General features: G+C 46.6%; 3 protein-coding genes and 1 non-coding gene across 4 annotated transcripts; 2 read left to right on the top strand and 2 right to left on the bottom strand.

Annotated features, from left to right (window-relative positions):
* Positions 1 to 1,921: 1,921 nt before the first annotated feature.
* Positions 1,922 to 3,527, bottom strand: BKA67DRAFT_540478 (uncharacterized protein; the record flags this gene model as incomplete). Its single annotated transcript, XM_046100779.1, has 3 exons — positions 1,922 to 3,088; positions 3,159 to 3,352; positions 3,410 to 3,527. The coding sequence occupies 3 exons, from the start codon at positions 3,525 to 3,527 to the stop codon at positions 1,922 to 1,924; spliced, it is 1,479 nt and encodes a 492-aa protein (XP_045953528.1).
* Positions 3,528 to 8,967: 5,440 nt separating this feature from the next.
* BKA67DRAFT_663370 (glycosyl hydrolase) lies at positions 8,968 to 9,801 on the bottom strand (the record flags this gene model as incomplete). The annotated part of the gene is made up of 2 exons (XM_046108170.1): positions 8,968 to 9,316; positions 9,476 to 9,801. 2 exons carry the CDS (start codon positions 9,799 to 9,801, stop codon positions 8,968 to 8,970), a joined length of 675 nt encoding a protein of 224 aa, XP_045953527.1.
* Positions 9,802 to 13,669: 3,868 nt separating this feature from the next.
* BKA67DRAFT_t161 lies at positions 13,670 to 13,740 on the top strand. Its single transcript has one exon. It is a non-coding gene; the product is annotated as a tRNA-Gly (tRNA).
* A 941-nt stretch (positions 13,741 to 14,681) lies between these two features.
* On the top strand, positions 14,682 to 15,873 carry BKA67DRAFT_525348 (acyl-CoA thioesterase; the record flags this gene model as incomplete). Its single annotated transcript, XM_046098654.1, has 4 exons — positions 14,682 to 14,783; positions 14,858 to 14,944; positions 14,996 to 15,630; positions 15,702 to 15,873. 4 exons carry the CDS (start codon positions 14,682 to 14,684, stop codon positions 15,871 to 15,873), a joined length of 996 nt encoding a protein of 331 aa, XP_045953526.1.
* Between the last annotated feature and the right edge of the window lie 2,740 nt (positions 15,874 to 18,613).

Here is an 18,613-nt window from a genome sequence, read left to right as displayed (position 1 = left end):
TGCCTTCCCCCTCCCCCCGGGGCCCCCTGATAGAGAGCCCTTCAACACTAGACCAATCCAGGGGTCGTAGAATAAGCTAGAGGTTATGAGAACGTGACAATTGACCAGAATACACACAAATATTGGGCTTGTCGTGTTACACAACAATGCCACCATGTGACGAGCGTTCATGCGGGACACCCCGCCCACCGGGCCTGGGGGAGGTCCCCGGAGGATTTATGACGCGGGGAGACGGAAGGAAAATACGATGGATGGCAGCCGACATTCACGTCTTAAAAAAAACATTTGTAACATTTCATCTCGTTTATGCGGATCTATCCCCCCCTGGCTATGGTTGTCAGCGCCACTGCTGACGCCAAGAAAGAAAGAAACCATGAACCTTAAAAGAAAATGGTGCACTTGCAGAAAAGATCTATAATCCGCTATCCCGGAAAGTACTGTACATCTCGGGAAGTATATCTCAACCCGCGTCGAGCAGAGATCAGGCAACAAAGTATTTGAGTAATCCATTTCTAATAACACAGTCAGGACAGTGAAATCAAGTTGATAGAAAACTAGCTCTTGAAAGAAGCTTTTAAACCGCCGATAAGGAATGTGCAGTCCCTTCGACCGGTAAGCAGTGATCCTATAATCGCGGAATAATAAGTTTGAACATAACGTACCAGGATCAATGGTGCGGGATGAGGAGAAGATCGCCAGTCGTGCAATTAGCTAAAACGGCACGGTCACGTTGTTGATATCCGGGGATCGGGTAGGTAGGTAGGCTGGTGGTGGGAACGTGGGGGTCCGCGAATATGCGGGTCTTCGGTGTTTGCTTTGGGACCTGGCGCGGGATGAAAGGCGCACCATCATGGAAGAGGCTCAGGCAGTTATTGCAGGTGGCAGCTATATTAGAGTGCCCATTAGCAATAGTATGTATGCACAAATGCGTCAGACAGGCAGTGACATGTCGTAATTTTTCTCTCGTAAGTAGTTCCGCTACATGCATGCAGTGTCACGAGATATACTTGCCTGTGCAATATCGACGTTAGTTTGGTTCATTTGGTGCATTCATCGCAGATTGTGTCCTTCGTCGGAGCTTGTCGTAGGGTCTCAATAACCATAGGGGAGCATAAACGGAATACTCGTTACCTGTGGTGAACATAAGAGGGACTTCCGCCATCAGACTGGACCCGTAGGGGGAAGTCGTGACGGTTTGTAACGGCTTTCATGCGAGGACCCCGGATCTCTAATATTGAGGGGCAATGCTGATCTTTGGTCGGATTGAGTCTGGACCTGTTTCTGTGACTTGTCATGTCCCGAAGACAGGGTTCAGGTGCCACAACGTTTACATCTACGTTAGCCGAGCTCAACGACAAGCCTTGCGTAGTGGAATATGGAAATTTATAATAACGAACGGAGAATTGAGAACTGGTAGAACGAGGCTCAACATCCTCCAAGAGGAGAAAATAGGGAGCATGTGATAGCCAAAATACAGGGATCAGGCCGTAACAGAACTGCCGTAGCGTTATTATGCACGACCAAGCCTAGTATTTATCGATGGCTTCGAAGAAATTCCTAAATGAACAACGAAGCATAGGCATATTACAAACCTATTATCCACGCATCGCCCTATGAAATTATACTGCAGTGATATACGATGTATTTATAAACGGTAGAATCAGATACTGAGGTCCTTGTCAAAACGCCTGTGCAATGCTGCCGATATGCAGGACACCTTGAAATGCTACAAAGTTCGCCGCTCCATAGTTATGAGCCTTTCCTCACCCCTTTCGATGACCCTGACTAATACATGAACTTTTACTGTCGGACCGCCATTGCTGATAGAATCTGAGATGACAACAAGCACTAATGACGCACGCCAATATGCGAAAATATATACAGAATGATGGGGGGGCGATAAGAAAGAAAAAAGTAAATTTTAGCGTCGAGGTTTCTTTTCTCCTTGACGTTCCAAAAGCAATGTAAGCTGACTCTTTGACCGACCTAATGGTACAATTGGTGTTTTACTTGGCACTGTGGGCGTCAAAGTCACCGATGATCCCGACCTTTGTAGTCCAACTTCTGGTAGGTCTTCTTGCATGGCACTGGTGACAGCCCTCGCCGGTGCATTTTCATCGAACTCGATTATAGTCCCTTGCGCTGCGACAGTCGAAGTTGTAGCTGTGCTCGTTGAAGTCAGCCCTTGAGGAAGCCCTCGCCGCCCTACTTTAGACTCGCGTGGTGTAGCTCTGACGATGTCAATATCTGAGCGGGGATGATTCGAAGTGGATGTTGCAGCTTCAGTACGAGTTTGTTCTTCTCCATCATTCTTTTCATGTGGCGGACCAGCTTGCCTTCCTCTAAATTGAACGTTATCATAAACTGGTTCTTTGCCTTGAGCTTGTGGCTTTCGTTGTGGCGATTGAGTGTTTTGTACTATCACAGATCGTCCTTGGTTGTTAACGGGAACTCGGAACGTTGCCGGCTCCGATACACCCATTGATGTGACGGCAGGACGCTTCCCGGCCGCTTTGATACTCAATCGGTCACCGACGTCCTGAGGTTTAGTTGCAACAGTTTTGCTGGGCCTTTCGGCGATTGGCGACACAGATCGTTGAGATACTGGATACCTTGAGGTTAAAGAGGCGCGTTCCTCCCGTGATCCAACTTCTGAACTTGTCGCAGACGATTGCGAGCTTTGCCTTCTTGGTATTGCTGGACGACGTTTGGAGGACGATGCTACGATCTTCTTCTTAGACACACCACCTACTGGCTTTTTGTGTCTATCTTTCATAGCTGAAGCATTGGTTGGCTTAAGGTGCGAGGTCATTGTCCCAGCAGTACTTGTCGATGAGTCTGCTTCACTTTCCTTCTTGTCATCCTCTGCATCGGAGCCTGCAGGTGAAATAAAGCGTGCGGTTGGCCGAGGGCCGGATGATGAGGGACCTCTAGGTTTCTTCAGTATAGGATGGGCTGGTGGCGGCTTAGATGAGGAAGACGGGATGGCTTTGACTGTCCCCTGGTCCGATCTACCGTCACTGCTCACAGGTTGGAGCCTTTGAATATCATTCTGAGACAGCGTCTCAAGCAGGTTCTTTGCCATGGTCTGGTCTTCCATCAGTACGGTTCTCCTAAATAAAAATAAATAAATAAATTAAGAGATGAAGCGAGCATACTGGTATAGGACCTTCATATCGGTTGGGTGGGCCCCTGAGCGGCACGAATGTTGGGCCATTAGATATTTGTTCAAATATCTTGGCTAGTGTCTGCCCGGAGAGCATGCGCCTGTCACTACCCATGACATGCCACCAGAAATTTTCCAGGCGGTTGGCAGTAGGATCTTTTAGCTTCCCGAAAGTGGTCGTGTATACTGAAACTCGATTAGTTTTGCTGTAAGCCTCACGGATTAAAGATATAATCTAGTTACCATGCCAATATTCGATGATCTTTTCAGGTGGAACTACTGGAAAACTGGCGACCTCCTTGTAGACACGATTGTGGTTGAAGACGATGCCTTTCGGCAGAAGCATCGGTGGGGGTTCCATGTTGCTGTTGGCTTGAGCCAGGTACGTACTAGTTTCCTGGCTAGCAACGTATCAATCCAAAACCTTATGAATTTTATAGCGACTCATCGCTTTTCTTCAGGTTGATTTTGGGAACTAATATGCCGATAGGTTCATCGATGTCCCACGAATATTAATATCCAGGCCCGAATTGAGTTTACGGCGCAGCTGTGATTTGTACAGGCACAACACCAAGCTACTTACGATTTTGGGTTTGGAGTACTGATCGGCGATACTCTCCCAGATGTAGAAATGAGATGACTGAGTGGCTTGTACTGCCAAACAACTGTATTGCCTAGGGGGGACCTCGATTGGGCCTGACGTCTTCCGGATCATGTAATTGTGGTTCGCATGAACACCCGGCGGACTCTGGAACCACTTTTACCGACAATGGTCAATGTCATCAAGCGTATGCAAGGTGAGAAAGGCACAGAGTGCTAGTAAATCCAGTACGACACAGCGGTGGAGAACATGGCCCTGTCTGCGCTGCGAGTTGCTTTGTGGTGACACGTCAACAGCACTTTCAAAGAACGTAGATAGTGATTCGTCCCTTCAAACCCCCCTGGTAATGCCAAACGAAGCGAGTGAAAAACAGAGGACGACAATGGCGAAGACGTCAGTTCTGAGACATTAGGCAGTACTATTCCCTGGTGGTAGCCGCTCGAAAGGGATGATTAGGTTAGGAAGACGGGAAGGAATGGACCAGAACGCCTCTTCTGTGCAGCTGGCGGAGGGTGTAGGCTGGAATATGAGTATGAAAAATGGAGGTCGGAGCCTAACAGATATGATTATATACGTGCCAAGCTTGAAGGCGTAATAACACGGAGACGGCAACGCATAAACTCGGGTTGTGTAGAATATTACAAGTCACGGTTGGATGTTGGCATAGAAATGTTAAGTAGTACTGGAGCGAAGGGAAGCATGACCTAACCTGGGTAGTTGTTGATTGATCTCACAAGCACGCAAAATTTTTAGCACTGCACAGCCAGGACTCCGCTAAGAGCACGGGTCGCAGTAGCGGGCTGCGACCACCAAGTACCTTGTCCGGATTTTTTGGGGGCACCAAAGTGCCCCGGAATGCACGCTAGGGGGTCGTAACCCACTCGTTCTAGAGCTTTGCTTGCCCACTAAGCTCTAACAACCTATCAGTCTGTCAGGTACGCCCGCCCAAGAATCCCTGAACAAAACGCCTCGGCAGGTCAGCTAGCCATGGCGATGCGGCGTGTCTACCAGATCATTTATTCGCCGTGATCCCGATAGATCATCGCGCAATTCATGTGCTAACAATGCAGCTTACTTACAAACGTATGCGCTCCGTGGTACTTCCATCCGCTACTTACGCAGATGCTCTTCTCACCGGGTTGCCAATTATTATGGTCAAGTGACCTGAGTAGGTATGCTCGGTAAGGTTCGAAAACGACCCCGTGGCCAACCTTGAAAGCAATATTACCCTGCACCCTTGCAGAGCAGATCTCGGTCCCTGAGTTGATTTCTCCTCGTCATTGATGCCGAGCATCATTACTTGAAGCCTTTCGTACTAACTCGATGCATGACGAGGCCAACGACCACTTCCTCGACCTTCGCCTTTCATTTTTCTTGACAGACGAGGCTCGATTGAAATGCCCGAGTGCAAGAGCCGGAGTGTGCGAAATCTGCGTGTTAGTGGCCGCAGATTACAATTCCGGCGCCACTGTCCGACGATAAGACGGCATAACCGTCTGCAATCCGTCACCTTGTTATCGCACACGATATATCTCCAGCTGTGGCCATGATTATGAATCGTATTTCGGCACACGCGCGGTGGGACGCTAGCTCTCCTGAAACCATAGAGATCGCATAGGCATGAAGAAATTCTTGGAACTGTGACCTCAGCTTCCTGACCTGCCGTCTAAGGGATGGGATCAGAGCACTTCTGTTAACATTCTCTAAAGGGGGTGTCGACTAACGTTGGCCGTTTCCAAACAAGCTAGGTCCCATTGGACCATCGTTCCCCCACGTCCACCATGGATACGGAGGTGTTCTAGTCGAATTTGCCGTTTCTAGAAAAGTTCCAGGTTCCTGGGGCAGGCAAGGATCCTCAGGCTCTGCTGCTTGGGCTTGGACTAGAAGAAAGTTGGCAGCGTCATTATGTTTATTTTTCATCAATGTGCTTGGCTATATCGAATTCCTTCGTGCTAGAGAAAAGGCTGGTCAGTCGTAGATCATTGGCCAGGCTGGTTCTATTGTATTTGGTTGGCCGCTAGATCCGGCCATTTAGCCCCTTATGCGATCCTTAAAATAGTGTTCGATAGAGTCAATCGTCGAAAATGAGCGAACAAGAACGGAGGCTCGGACAACTGATCAAAGTTCGCTGGGTGCCTCTCATCGAGATTGGGGACTTCAATCATTCACGATATCTATCCCGAATTACAGATACACAGGCCTAACTTCGAAATCTGGAAACTCTTCTGCGATCGTAACTTCGCTGGTTGGACGTCAAACCCATCCCTTGATCCTAGGCTTCACCGCTTCCCATCCTGGTTGTCAAAAAAGGTCACGGCTTCGGATCAGCTTGCTACTATTGCCTGGCGGTATTGCTTATGATGCCTGGCGACAGAATTGTCATGGCCTAGGTTAGCAACCTCTTGCATGGGTGTGTTTAGCTCCTAACACAAGGCGAGTAAAACGCAATGGATTTATGGAGCCGTAGTTCCAAGGTTTCTTCGACTTGATCTCCAGAATTCATACCGTCCAATTATCACATTTACGTCGCTTCCCACGAAGTTCGAGAATATCATCTCCCGTCCTTGTGATCTTCCCTTGCGGGGTGATGCGTCGTGTGACCTTCTTAAATGACTGCTTCGCCCATTTGCGAAAATCTACTATTGGTCAAAACTTAACTTACCTCGTTGACTTCAAACAAAAGCAACAACCGCTTAGTTGCTCGGAAATTAAACATAACGATTCTCATAATTGACCGTAATGACACTTCTTCCAGGTCCTTGATCCTTAACCCGGGTATTTGGCCGAAGGTAAGCCATAAGGTAGCTAACTATGTTTTCAGCATGGCGCTTCGGCTTCCCCCGCCTTTCAACCGGAACTCCTTCCGGTCTGCTGGGTAAGCATTTTAGTATTTTCCACAGCATCTAAACAAAATCATCGTTCCACCGTGTCCATCTAAACTATTCCAACCGTCCGTCACCATAAGAGTTTTAATACCTTGCTTGCATAAGCCGCGGTGCCTCCTGTCTCTAAGTTGTATTTTGCTACTTCGAGAAGGATTGCTTGGGTTTGCATCCAGGCAGCACGTGACGCGCTTCATCACCATCTTAGACATATACGACTAACCTAGCAATTTATTTAGCTCCAGATCTATCTACCTTCCTGTGTTGGTACTCAGGCGTCACTCGGGTAAACCCACATGACATTTAAGTTTTCCTGAACTAGCCAAGAACCTGCTCTTGCTTGAGCTCTTCAGGTATTCCGACCAGTCTTGCTATACTATCACTCTTCTTTTGAGGCCATAAACGCGTCCTCCTCGGGAACGTCGCTCTCTGCCGGTAATCGGTATGATATCTGGAAACGATAGTGCATTCAAACCGCTACTACGGTGGGATTGTGGAAGATTTCCACGGCAAGAAACGTCCACAAGCCAAGATCCTGTTCATGCCTAACCTTAATGACTAAGTTTTCCAATTGGGTCTTTTGCACTCCACTTTCGCCCATCATAATGCAGTCGGATCCACCCTGAAATAGTATTCTATCATGGGTTTCCCTGATCATATTCACCACGGTTGCACCACACGGTTGGGAAAGTCTGACACCCTCCACCTGTCTAAGTGAGAGACCTTTCCAATTAAATGCAGGTACGCAGCAGATCAGTGTTCGGGTAACACATGCTACCTACCATGATTCGACACGGTTGAGCGGATAGTCGGAGCAGTTTTTCCACTCTCATTTCTCACATCAGGTAGATCTTGTTTAGAATATCAGAAACTACCGCGGCCCGGCCCTGGCTCAGACCGATTTGTTCGCTCAGACATGTCCATTCTAGCATCGATATGGCTTAGCCGGTCGCTTGTAGTACTGTCAGCGCTTGGTCACAATATAAGAACACATGGCTACGCACTCTGCACGAGGTCCCGGATACTCCCGGCGGCCATAGCCCAATTGTATGTAGTACACTACATATCTCCAAGGTCACATTGGGACCACATACTAGTCCAATTTAAGTAGGTTAGTATTGCACAAAGTCAGCGAAGAAAAACAAAGTTCCACAAACTTTTCATACCTTCCGCCATGCTTAAACATCGTCCCGAAAGACGTGATGCTGAAACCTAATGGATACAACAACGATTACTCCGATATTTATCTTAGAATCAACGAAAATAGCATTCGGATTATATTCGACAATACACTTTCGTGCTCTTCATTCATGAATCTAGCGAATCATCTAGTCTAGACTAGTCACTTCCTGCTCTCGGTGGTAGACAGTCCTAGGTATAACACCTGCACAGCACCTCGGCAATCGCTCAGTGTCATGACTGACTGCATAAGCCTCGCTACCTCCCGGTATTACACACGTCACATGCTAAAATTGGCTGTGGCCTGATCCCGCAAGTGCAGACAAAATAGTAAAGAATTGTTTGGATCAAGTTCAACGCATAATCACGAGATAGAAAATTCAACCTATCCTCTCGATCATTTCAAGGGACGGGTCTTCACCCTAGCCGAGGCAAAAACGCATTTTACAGTATTGACTATGATCACTACTTGCTTCCATTAAGATACGATTGTTTCGACCTTGTCATCAAAAAGAAGAAGGGAAATATGCTATCAGCAAGTATATGCACTGCGAATGTGGAGATGTTGCAATATAATTCTTGCTGATACATATCTTAACGCTCAGAGCGCATTCCTGAATGGTAAAAAATTGGTTTGGCCATTCAACAACAACCTAGCCGGGCCCCAATAATATAAAGAATCTCGGTTCCGATACTCCGGCCGGCTCATGATCCAGTTGCCGTGAAACACTTGGATCGATCAGCAAGCGATTAAGACCCGTAAGCCAATATTATATGTCCATCTTCAAAAAGCGAAATTCCAACATGATTCAATTTAGGGGTCGCATTGATACGGACATGACAAATAACCATTGATCAAACCAAAAAGTGATTGATAAATTGTCAGGGTGAAGTCAGTCTTCCCTTAATCGTTGAGAGTTTCGCTAAACCTCATAACATCGTGGCCTCGGTGGTCCTCGTTTTGGGCGACAAGATTATAATGGTTACAAAGAAAGAATGGTGAGTTGACGGAGGTTGGCCTAAAGTAAATCATATTAGAGGTGATATTAAGTACACGCCCTAATCGGTGCCTGTTCTAACAATACGATAGTGAAGCATACCACTATTCTAATCGCACTTAGATCGCATGTACCGTATTGTTACAATAGGCACGCTGCCCAGTAAATTCCTCTCTTGATATGTTCATGAAACCTTTCGTCTCTCCATGCCTCATCAAAGTGCCCGAGTGACGTGTAGAACGATCTAGCGCCTTCAAATTCCTGACACCAAGCAAGTGGATGATCATTACCCATAGTACCCCCTTCATAAGAGCTCTCGTCGATACTCATGAGAACATGGACGTTATCTCGTGGGTTCGACCTGAAATTGTACCACTCATCATGCCATTTCCACTGGTTTGACAAACCCTTTGTGAGCGCGTGCGCCGTGTCCTCAATCTTAACTACGCCATCCTGTGGTTTGGGGTGTTCGGTGAAAGCGGCACCAACACTACAGCATTCGGACTTAGCACTTGTTCTCTAGGATGGGTCAAGGGGTTCTTAGGTGTATTGTGAAACAGTCACAAAGAAACAGTTGCTTTTGACAGGCACCATCGGGCTCTGTAGACATGCTAAAAAGGGTATAAACCGATTTTCTGAACTTGCTTACAGTCTCCCATACCATTCATCCTGAGGCATGCCAGCAGCGGCACCGTGGATGCCAACGAACCCGCCCCCATTCCTGATGAATCCTTTGAGCGCATCAAGTTGTGCTTTGTCTAGAAAGTCGCCGCTAGTGTGCAAGAATACTAGCACGCGATATTGCGAGAGACTTGATAGGTTAATGACTGAAGCGTCTTCAGTGGTATCGCAGGTGATGAGGTCTGATGCCGCCGCGAATTTCTTCAAGGCTTCAATGCCTGCGGAAATAGACTCATGACGGTAACCTGCCGTCTTGGTGAACACAAGAATGCTTAATGATGATGAAGACGGCATGACTGTCTGTTATTGCTTAGATGTATCTATAGCTAATTCAAGTTTAGGAGAGAATTAAGTATTGATCATGTTTGATGTTGACGTATGTCATGTGTGCATGTAGACATGCAAGGCAGGGGTGATGAGCGGGGCGGGGTTGAACATAAAATTACCGTGGGCAAATCCTGAGCAAATGCCTGGCATCCCAGAACTTGAATGATCATTACCTTACCTTCTAATCATGACTTGAGGGGTTCCTAGAAATCCTTAGATGATCTGTTCATTTCTCTGAAGAATCAACCTTGCTCCGAGTTCGATTCGAGTTGTGCTTTCAACCATTCGGCATTGTAGTTGTCTCCCTGCGAGCTGCTGCGGACTTGGTTGCTAACGGTTTCACCCACGTTGCGCAACGCAGCCGCCGTATCGCTCTTATAATATGTATTTCCTAGTCAAGGCTCCTATCATAGTGGGTGCTAGGCCGGTAAATTTTGATGAAAGATGGTAAATATGAGCATCTAATTGAGGTAGTCGGATAGGAAACTGATGAAATGCGAGATGATTACATAATTAGTTGCTTCTGTGGAGTTGACTTGATATGAAAAATATGTGGTACTCATCACGTCCTGATCCAAACCCGAAGGGATCGGTTCTCGAATACCAGCTCGGTTTGAAGTTGCATACCCAGCGTTGACACAATGAGGCGACAAGTAGCATTAGAGGAGGCTTCCACACACCAAGTTAGGGTGCCCAAGCCTAGCTCCATTCACAATGGCAGTTTGGACTGCAAGGAGATCAACGTTTGGTTACCAAACATGAGCTATAAATCAGCGGCCATTGACATATAGGCCAACAGACAAAAGTGGTAAACATACAGCGATCTGGAATTTCGAGACAGCCCTTTGAGTAATAGTTGTTCGCTAGTCCCAATTCTATTGTTGTATTATCTATCTATACTTCCTCTGTTGGGAAGTCCAAACTCTGTTGAGCAGCAGCGTCGATACTCATTGCAACGATAGTCACGAAAGCAGAACCACAACACCGCACGTGCTTGCCACACTAAGAATCATGGCTGTGATCTCCCACAACTACCGCCACCGCCACCACCACGATGCGTTAAATTTTGTGATTTGCCTTACGGAACTTAGTGTTCATATTTGACAGCGGGATAGGACATCTCTGAATCCGTGGGCACGCTGGGGCACGCTACGTGCTTAATGTGTCCACCGTGGTATCTTGAGAACAATGCAGATTCTCTGTATTCTGCAGGACATCTTGGTTGCTGTTGAAATGAGGCCTCCTGGGACTCATCAGGTGGACAAAGTATTTCGTCAACTAGCTCATCAAATTTATTAGGCAGACGAGATAGCGAGTAGCTTACAAGTTAAACCTTGTTGCCAACATTCATCTAAATGTGTTAGTAACTTATGATACACTGTTTTCAAGTTTACAAGAATGCTAAAGACGGCATGAATAAAATTTGAAACATCTTCTGGGTTATTATAACCCTTACAGATATCTTAGCTTCAAGTTCAATTTATAATTTGAGTGGATGTCATAGCCCTAAAAAAGTTGACTGAGGCACAGTTTTGACATTTAAACAATTAATGTCACTGAGTCATTGTGTTGTATATTTATTTGCTCTCATATTCTGGCCTCAATATGTAGAGGTACTGGAAACCAATATCTTAACGTGGTGGCAATCATTTCGTCAACCGGCACGTAACCGCACGAGTAGATGGGAGCCATTTTGAGGACTTGTTGCAAAATTAAGATCCACACCCAATGATTGCCCGAGGACATTGTGGGCAGATAGAATGCACATTATGCTGCTTCTAGATCGCGAAATACGTACTATCTCTGAATGTCTTCAATAAGGATGCAAAAGTTTTCACGGCTGTCTTTCTGACCTGTGGTTGAGAAGAAAGGTTGGCTATACCATGGGTGTCCGGGACATCATTACACCTTCGGAAGTTCTGCAAAGCAATATGGACGTTGGATCAGAGTCATCTTGAGATGAATCCAAAATTAATAGTAGTAATTATAGTATAGTATAGCCAAAACCACTCCGTTTGATTTCAACAAGAATAAACAAATAGCAAACAATAAATTTAGAGGTTCCATAATGTTATAAATGAAATTGGCCAAACCATATCCTACTAGGTTCTATCGAATTATAAAACGGGTCCTTCTATGAAATTTAGCTCCAGGGTGATCCATTACTAGATAAGCTCATTCACATACTACATATCATTGAACTTGCTATCTTGCTCTAGTGAAGATACAATTCCCATAGACTACTAAGAGTCGTTCCTTTAGAGTTGCAACTAATAGAATTAGATACAGGCGATGGAGTGGACATGAGGGAAGAGATCATATCGGTTCTAATGAAGGGAAGTGTCGCAGATGTTGTGCCAGCCCGTTCTTGTAAACTCGAGCGTCGTGTGGTCACTGACGGTCTTGGCCGGTTCCTAGCACGGCGGTCCCATCTGTATTCCTCCTCCCAATCTCTGCCTGTCTTCAACAACGACGTGTTGGAATTTCTTTCATTGATTCGCTCTTTCAGATGCTCTATTATATCCTCATGGTATCTCTTGTCATGTCGCTTACTCTTTTTCGCAGTTCATCAGATGATGCATTCGATTCGCCAGTTATCAGATAGTCCTGATCACTTGGTTTTGAACTTAAATGCTGACGCAAGTTAACAGTTTCAGTCAATAGACCATCATAATCTTTCCTCAATTCCGCGCGGTGACCTCAAAAGCGAAGTATTTTCGTCATTGGGTGTTCCCTTTTCTGTGTTGGGGCGTGTTGCTAAATGCTCAACGTGTTGTGTGTTATGTCCGATTGCACAGTGACTCCACCAACCTCAATTTTTCATCTTGAATCTTCGTGCCTTCAAGATCATGCTTTCCCTCCACATCACTCACTACAGAGTAATTGTCGGTTAACATCTCTTATATTATCATAGTCATGATACTGTCCTTCAACTCAGGGACCTGTACATACATTCTATCTATGAGGCCTTAGGCGGCATTGCGTCTTCACAGTGCCGCCTATAGTGACCGTGATCATAATATTTCGCCTGTCTTTAGAGACAAGTATGACAAGACTTCATTAGCCAGTTTAACATGCGCGTCCTGACCGCGTACTGTCTTGTGGTTGATAGGGAAACCCATGATAATCTCGGTGAGACCCAGTGACAACCTGAGTTCGGCTACAACGCTTAGGGACGTTGACAAGATTATGCTCCTTGGCTTGGTCCCTTGCAATAGCTTTTGCCTATCTGAAAGGATGATTCATGACAGTTTCCTGACCGGTATCTGCACCCGCTACAAAGCCGAGGGTCTCAGCCATAGAAGTTGACTAGAATGTGTATTTCTCGTGATCATGACCAGCATCAGACTCGACATTTCAAGAGGAATGTTGCATCCTATGTGTAGGCTGTGCAGTGGTTGCTCATATGTGTGTTTGTGATAAGGGCGCTGACATTGAATACATTGAATAAGGCGTCTCTGTCACAATCACCCTTCTGCGTGCCATTACTTCTGAGTGGTACTGCAAGTATCAACTATCCAACATACACTATCGAGCGCAAATATGGGTTTGTCAAACAGGCGACTGTGGAAGTAGGCAATAGATACGCAATATCTTCGTTTTAAGCATACCGCAGCAGACGGTATGCACATACATATGGTGGAAAGCTTTGTCTTCAGCTTTACATACTGCACAATATTTTTGATTTCTGCAAGCGCGTTTGCCGCCCTCCAGTGTTGGGTGGATGTCCCTTTTCTGTTCAGATGACACACGCTCCACACAGGTACGAGAGGGCACAGTCTCAATTTATCTAATCTAGAGGAATATAAGACGTTTCTATTCAACAACAACACAAGCACTAGTGGTTTAGTGGTAAAATCCATCGTTGCCATCGATGGGCCCCGCGTTCGATTCGCGGCTAGTGCAAATAATATTTTGACGGTTTCATATTCGCTTTTGTTGAATGATGATGATATGAGTGGGTTTGTTGCGTAAGAGAATTAAATGTTGTGCTTTTCAACAGGACCTTAAACTTGACCACGTGGTGCGGTGGAGCCAGACTTTTTTTATTCAGGGGTTTCCAGGGGCTTTCAGGGGCTCAGGTTCGGCTACTCTTCCGAGAATTCCCAGGGCTTATAGCTTCAATTGAGGCAAAGTTGTTTAGAAAGCCTCACAAATTCGACGCACGTGAATGGAATCAAGTTTGTTGTCATGAACCTGACCAGCGCATAGATAGGCGGGCTTTTCATGAGATACAATGCAGGCAGCAATGACCTCCAAAGCATGGGATGTAACCATAGTTGAAAAAAGTGAACCTTTTGTTGTTCGCCCTACTAACAGAAGCCCGCAGCGTCGGAGGTCAAAAGGACGAACAACATTTCACCACGTCTGAGCCTTTGTTGCACGTTTATTGGGCCCAAATTGAAACACGTCTGGGCGTCTGACGTGCATTTTACGAAGATCCTTTGTACAATCCGCATTTCTAAGATTGCGTTCGTTATTCTGTTTTATTCCAGTCTTCAGTCAAAAGAGCAATGCCAAGACTCATTTATGATAGCCACGTGCTCCGTTCCAAAAGTCCGGGCACCAGAGCAAGTCTCCATCGGCTAGATCCACTGTGCGTGTCAACTGCCAGAGGCCCGAACCTCGGCAAAATTTACAGGCCTCAACCCGTAGCTATTTGCATTGAAGTCAAGACATACGGACATACGTACGGCCTGTTGATCAACGACTTACCTTACTGACGATACTCAATTGCTGTAACAGAAGGCCCAGCTGTGTTTGTGCAATTAGCTCCCAGCAGAGAAGAGGAACTTTGTAGTGCAAGTGGGCAGACTGAACAAGACGTCTTTGAGTCGTGGTGCACCATGGCTGGCCGAGCCACATTGATCAAGGCTCCGGACGTAGACCCGAGTAAGGCGCAGATTGAGAACGCGCTCGAATTGACCGATCTCAGCATCATTGGCCCTGTACGCGCCTCTTCCAGACAACATATTCTCGCCATCGCTAGCGAGGTCTACGCGCCTGCTGACTCATCTATCAGGACATCTTCACGAATACCAGAGAGCTGTGGCATCCTCCCGGAGCCAGAGGTATATATGGCGGCGCAGTTATCGCGCAGACGCTCGCGGTATGGATACACAAACCCTTCAAGGAGATCGTGACTGATGATGCTCTACAGGCGGCACAACGTACTGTGCCGGCAGATTTTGTGGTTCACTCTTACCATTGCTACTTCGTTCTAGCGGGCGACTCAAGCGTTCCAATTCTGTACCATGTAGAAAGGGTGCGCGAGGGACGATCGTTCTGCACCAGAACAGTACAGGCGCGGCAACGTGGCAAGGCTATCTTTACGGTGACTATGTCGTTCACTAAAGACAACAGCGGTGGTAGGGAGCAGGTGAGCCATGCCGCTGCCATGCCATCAGGCGTGAAGCCTCCGCCAGATGATTACGAGGAGGATTTTGGAAACGGCACGTCGCCGTTCGAGAGCTACCGTATCGAAGTCACAAACAAAGATGGCCCGCCTGAAAACAAAAAGTCTAGGCATTGGGTTCGTGCGAGAGGCAAGATCAGCGAAGCAGGTGGACACCAGGCGCATTTGAGCGCTTTGGCCTACGTTAGCGACAGTTACTTCATTGGGACTGTGAGCCGCATCCACAGGCTATGGCGGTTTCCCTTCAAGGCTGATGACATTAATACGCTGTCGCCTGAGGTCAAGGAACATGTGATCAAACTCAATGATTTTGAGGGCAGCGGAACTGTTGAAAGCATGAAGGGACAACCAGAGATTGGAATGATGGTGTCGCTTGACCAGTAAGTTTGTTCGCTAAAAGACGTGGGATTACATACATCAGACGTACCACAATATTGACTGCAACCTACAGTGTGATCTACTTTCATAACCCAAAGAAAGTCCGCGCAGATGAATGGATGTTTTCTGAGATGGAGAGCCCTTGGTCTGGCGACGGACGTGGCGTTGTCACCCAGAGAATATTTAGCAAAGATGGGACGTTGCTGGCGACATGCCATCAGGAGGTATGGTTCCTATCATCATGACATTGGCCGATACCTAACTATACTATCATAGGGCGTCGTCCGACTGAAGCAGAAGAAATCACTTAGCAGCTCTAAGTTATAACTGCGCCTGGGGACTCAGATTAGATCGTTCCAATGCGGAAACCCGGTTGCCACCAAGCTGTGACAGTTTACATCACCTCCAGGTTGGAAGAAGTTTTAAGTAGTTGCAACATGGAGTCATAGTTATGTTTGTAAGATATATTTGTGAAGAGATGACGGAATCACGTTCCATGAGAGCTCTTGGCCATCGATTCCCGATGTCATGGCGTTCTAGAATTGCATTTGTGCGAAGTTAGAGTTGCCTGAGCTAGTATATAGTGTAAAGACTGCTTAATCCCGTATGCAAGTTGACGCAAGCAAGTTGACGTTCATTGAAAGTGGGGACAACACTAAGCATGTGTACAAGTGACCATCACTAATCGTGTAACTTCATCCACAATGATGTGCAAGACGGGCGATAGGTGATCCCGCCGTGGACGGTCAGATATGTTAACGGGCAAGAATAAAACACCGTGTTGCGAGCTAGATATTAGGGGTTTAATCGAGATACATAGGGGAATCTGTGCTGTCAAGGGTCTAGTACTGTCTGCAACTTGCTTACTTGAAAATATGCCTACATTTGTAATCGAACCTTGCGGAATATTAGCCAAGACGGGATCTTCCTTGTGCACGAAATTGGATATGAAGCCGCCTTCTTGGCGCACAGCGATTTTCCAATCGTTTATCGTACTTTGAAAACACTTGAATTGGGTCATGATTGCTTATATAAGCGGTACTTGAATCTTCTGCTGTAACGTTATTTCTGAGTCAGAACGATCTAAATGGCTGGAAAGAGTACTAAGCCTCTTCTGACAGCTCTGGCAGCCACTGTAGCACTATCTGTCATCCTTCCATAGGACTACCATTGCGGGCTATGACTCAAAGTCTGGGCAACAGACACGGTCGCTGATTGATAAGAGAAACAGAGTTGTCTGCTTTATAAGCATAGAAATTCTAGCCCTTTTTCTGACTGGACTGAGGACGAAGGGGACACCTCGTCAACTAACGGTTAGAGCGAGATACTAAACTCTAATATCCCTTTAGAACGAGAATGACCCAACTTAGAGGGGGGCGCCGTCATCAAGTCATGACTAACATGACATTGTCGATTTTCGAGTCAAATCAGGTCAAAACACAAAGTACAACGGCTGCAACTACGGTGATTAGGGGTCTTCTTAACGCCGAAATGGTTCTGAGACACGATTCATGCAGCGTGCGCATGCACACCTACCTCAGAGATTGGGTGCATGCACAAATCGTAATCGCATGCATGATTCTGGCCATCGCCCAAGAAGAAATGTTTCTTTTTTCCTGAGATTCCAGAAAATGATCGGAAAATCACGATATCAAAACAAGGGCCTGCCGATAAATTCTACATATATAATTCAGTTGGCATTCAATTCGTCCCATCGTTGTTGATTCTTGAAATGTCTTCAAACGGCGAACGGAATTCAGCCGCACGTCGGTGTTAGTCGGGGCGCGAGACGCACCCGCATCCGATAAAATGGATACATTTGAGACACCGTCTCAGGAGATGACACCCATTAAAAATTCCAACAAAAAAAATTTCAATTGAAAACATCACTATTATTGAGTAGAGCTTTAAAGATATTTCACGCTAGGAAGCAGTTACCACTTCAGGACCTACCCGCCTTGAGTTGGTGTTTTCCTATTACGTCAGATGCAAAGTCTGGATTCTTTCACAGCTCTGGCTCTGTGTTGGAATCACATCACCTGCAGTTCCTTGATACACTGGTAACCATGAATCTCGGACACGGGATTGGCGTTCGGACGCGAAACCAGAATTCACCAGCGACTAATCAGGTAAGACCACTAACCCGCAGCGGCTCCGGGGGAGCAATGATCGACAACTAAGGAATTTCGAAACTGCAAAGCCTGTCAGGCACCTCGCGGCCGCGAGCAACCCCATTCCCAAAACGGGAGCGGAATCGGCTTGGAATTTCTAGAAGGATTCTTCAAGATAGTCGGACAGCCCTGTGCAAGCTGCTCAGTTCGTTGCTCTATCCACTTGCCGAGGTTTCCAATTAGTTAAAAGCTTGGTATAAGCAATCTTAGATACTATGAATCTCTCAATCTTGCAGGAGTTATTGACATCTACCGGCATCATCGACAAAGCCCTCTACCAATCAGGTCTCAACACCCAGAGTGCTGCGCACAGCGAGAACACCCTTGGGCGTCTCTCACGGTTGACATTGTGAAAGTCAAGCATATGCGAAAACGTTGTGGTGTAAATGATATCATCCCCTTGTCAAAACTCCATTCTGCCTTAAGTAGCCCGTCAGAATTTTGTGTCGGGTTTAGGGATTTAGTGATAGCGTACAATGTATATATGTAGCTAGTGACAGTGCTACGGTGGAGCTACCATCACTTCGTCGCATGTTCTTCTCTTCGATTCCCTATCGATGGCCAACAGGGTTCACGATTCCCAGGAAAAGTGCGAGACAGATCGCGATAACCTACGGCCTCGACTAGGTCTCGGAAGACTCTCGGGGAACTGTGGACCAGCTTCTGTCAAACCCCGAACCTTTATTGGAACTTCTAGAAGACGTGAATGTGCCGAATGGTTTTGAAGCGGTAACGGACAGATTACCGGGATTTCTAGGCAGGCCGCTGAATAATATGTCCCTGCGCGGTTATGAAGTCAGGATGCACCCTGGTG

Source organism: Truncatella angustata (genome assembly GCF_020726525.1).
Source record: "Truncatella angustata strain MPI-SDFR-AT-0073 chromosome Unknown BKA67scaffold_9, whole genome shotgun sequence".
NCBI classification, from domain to species: Eukaryota; Fungi; Ascomycota; class Sordariomycetes; order Amphisphaeriales; family Sporocadaceae; genus Truncatella; species Truncatella angustata.
The sequence above is the reverse complement of the archived record's forward strand: the minus strand, read 5'-3'. Positions and strand labels throughout refer to the sequence as shown.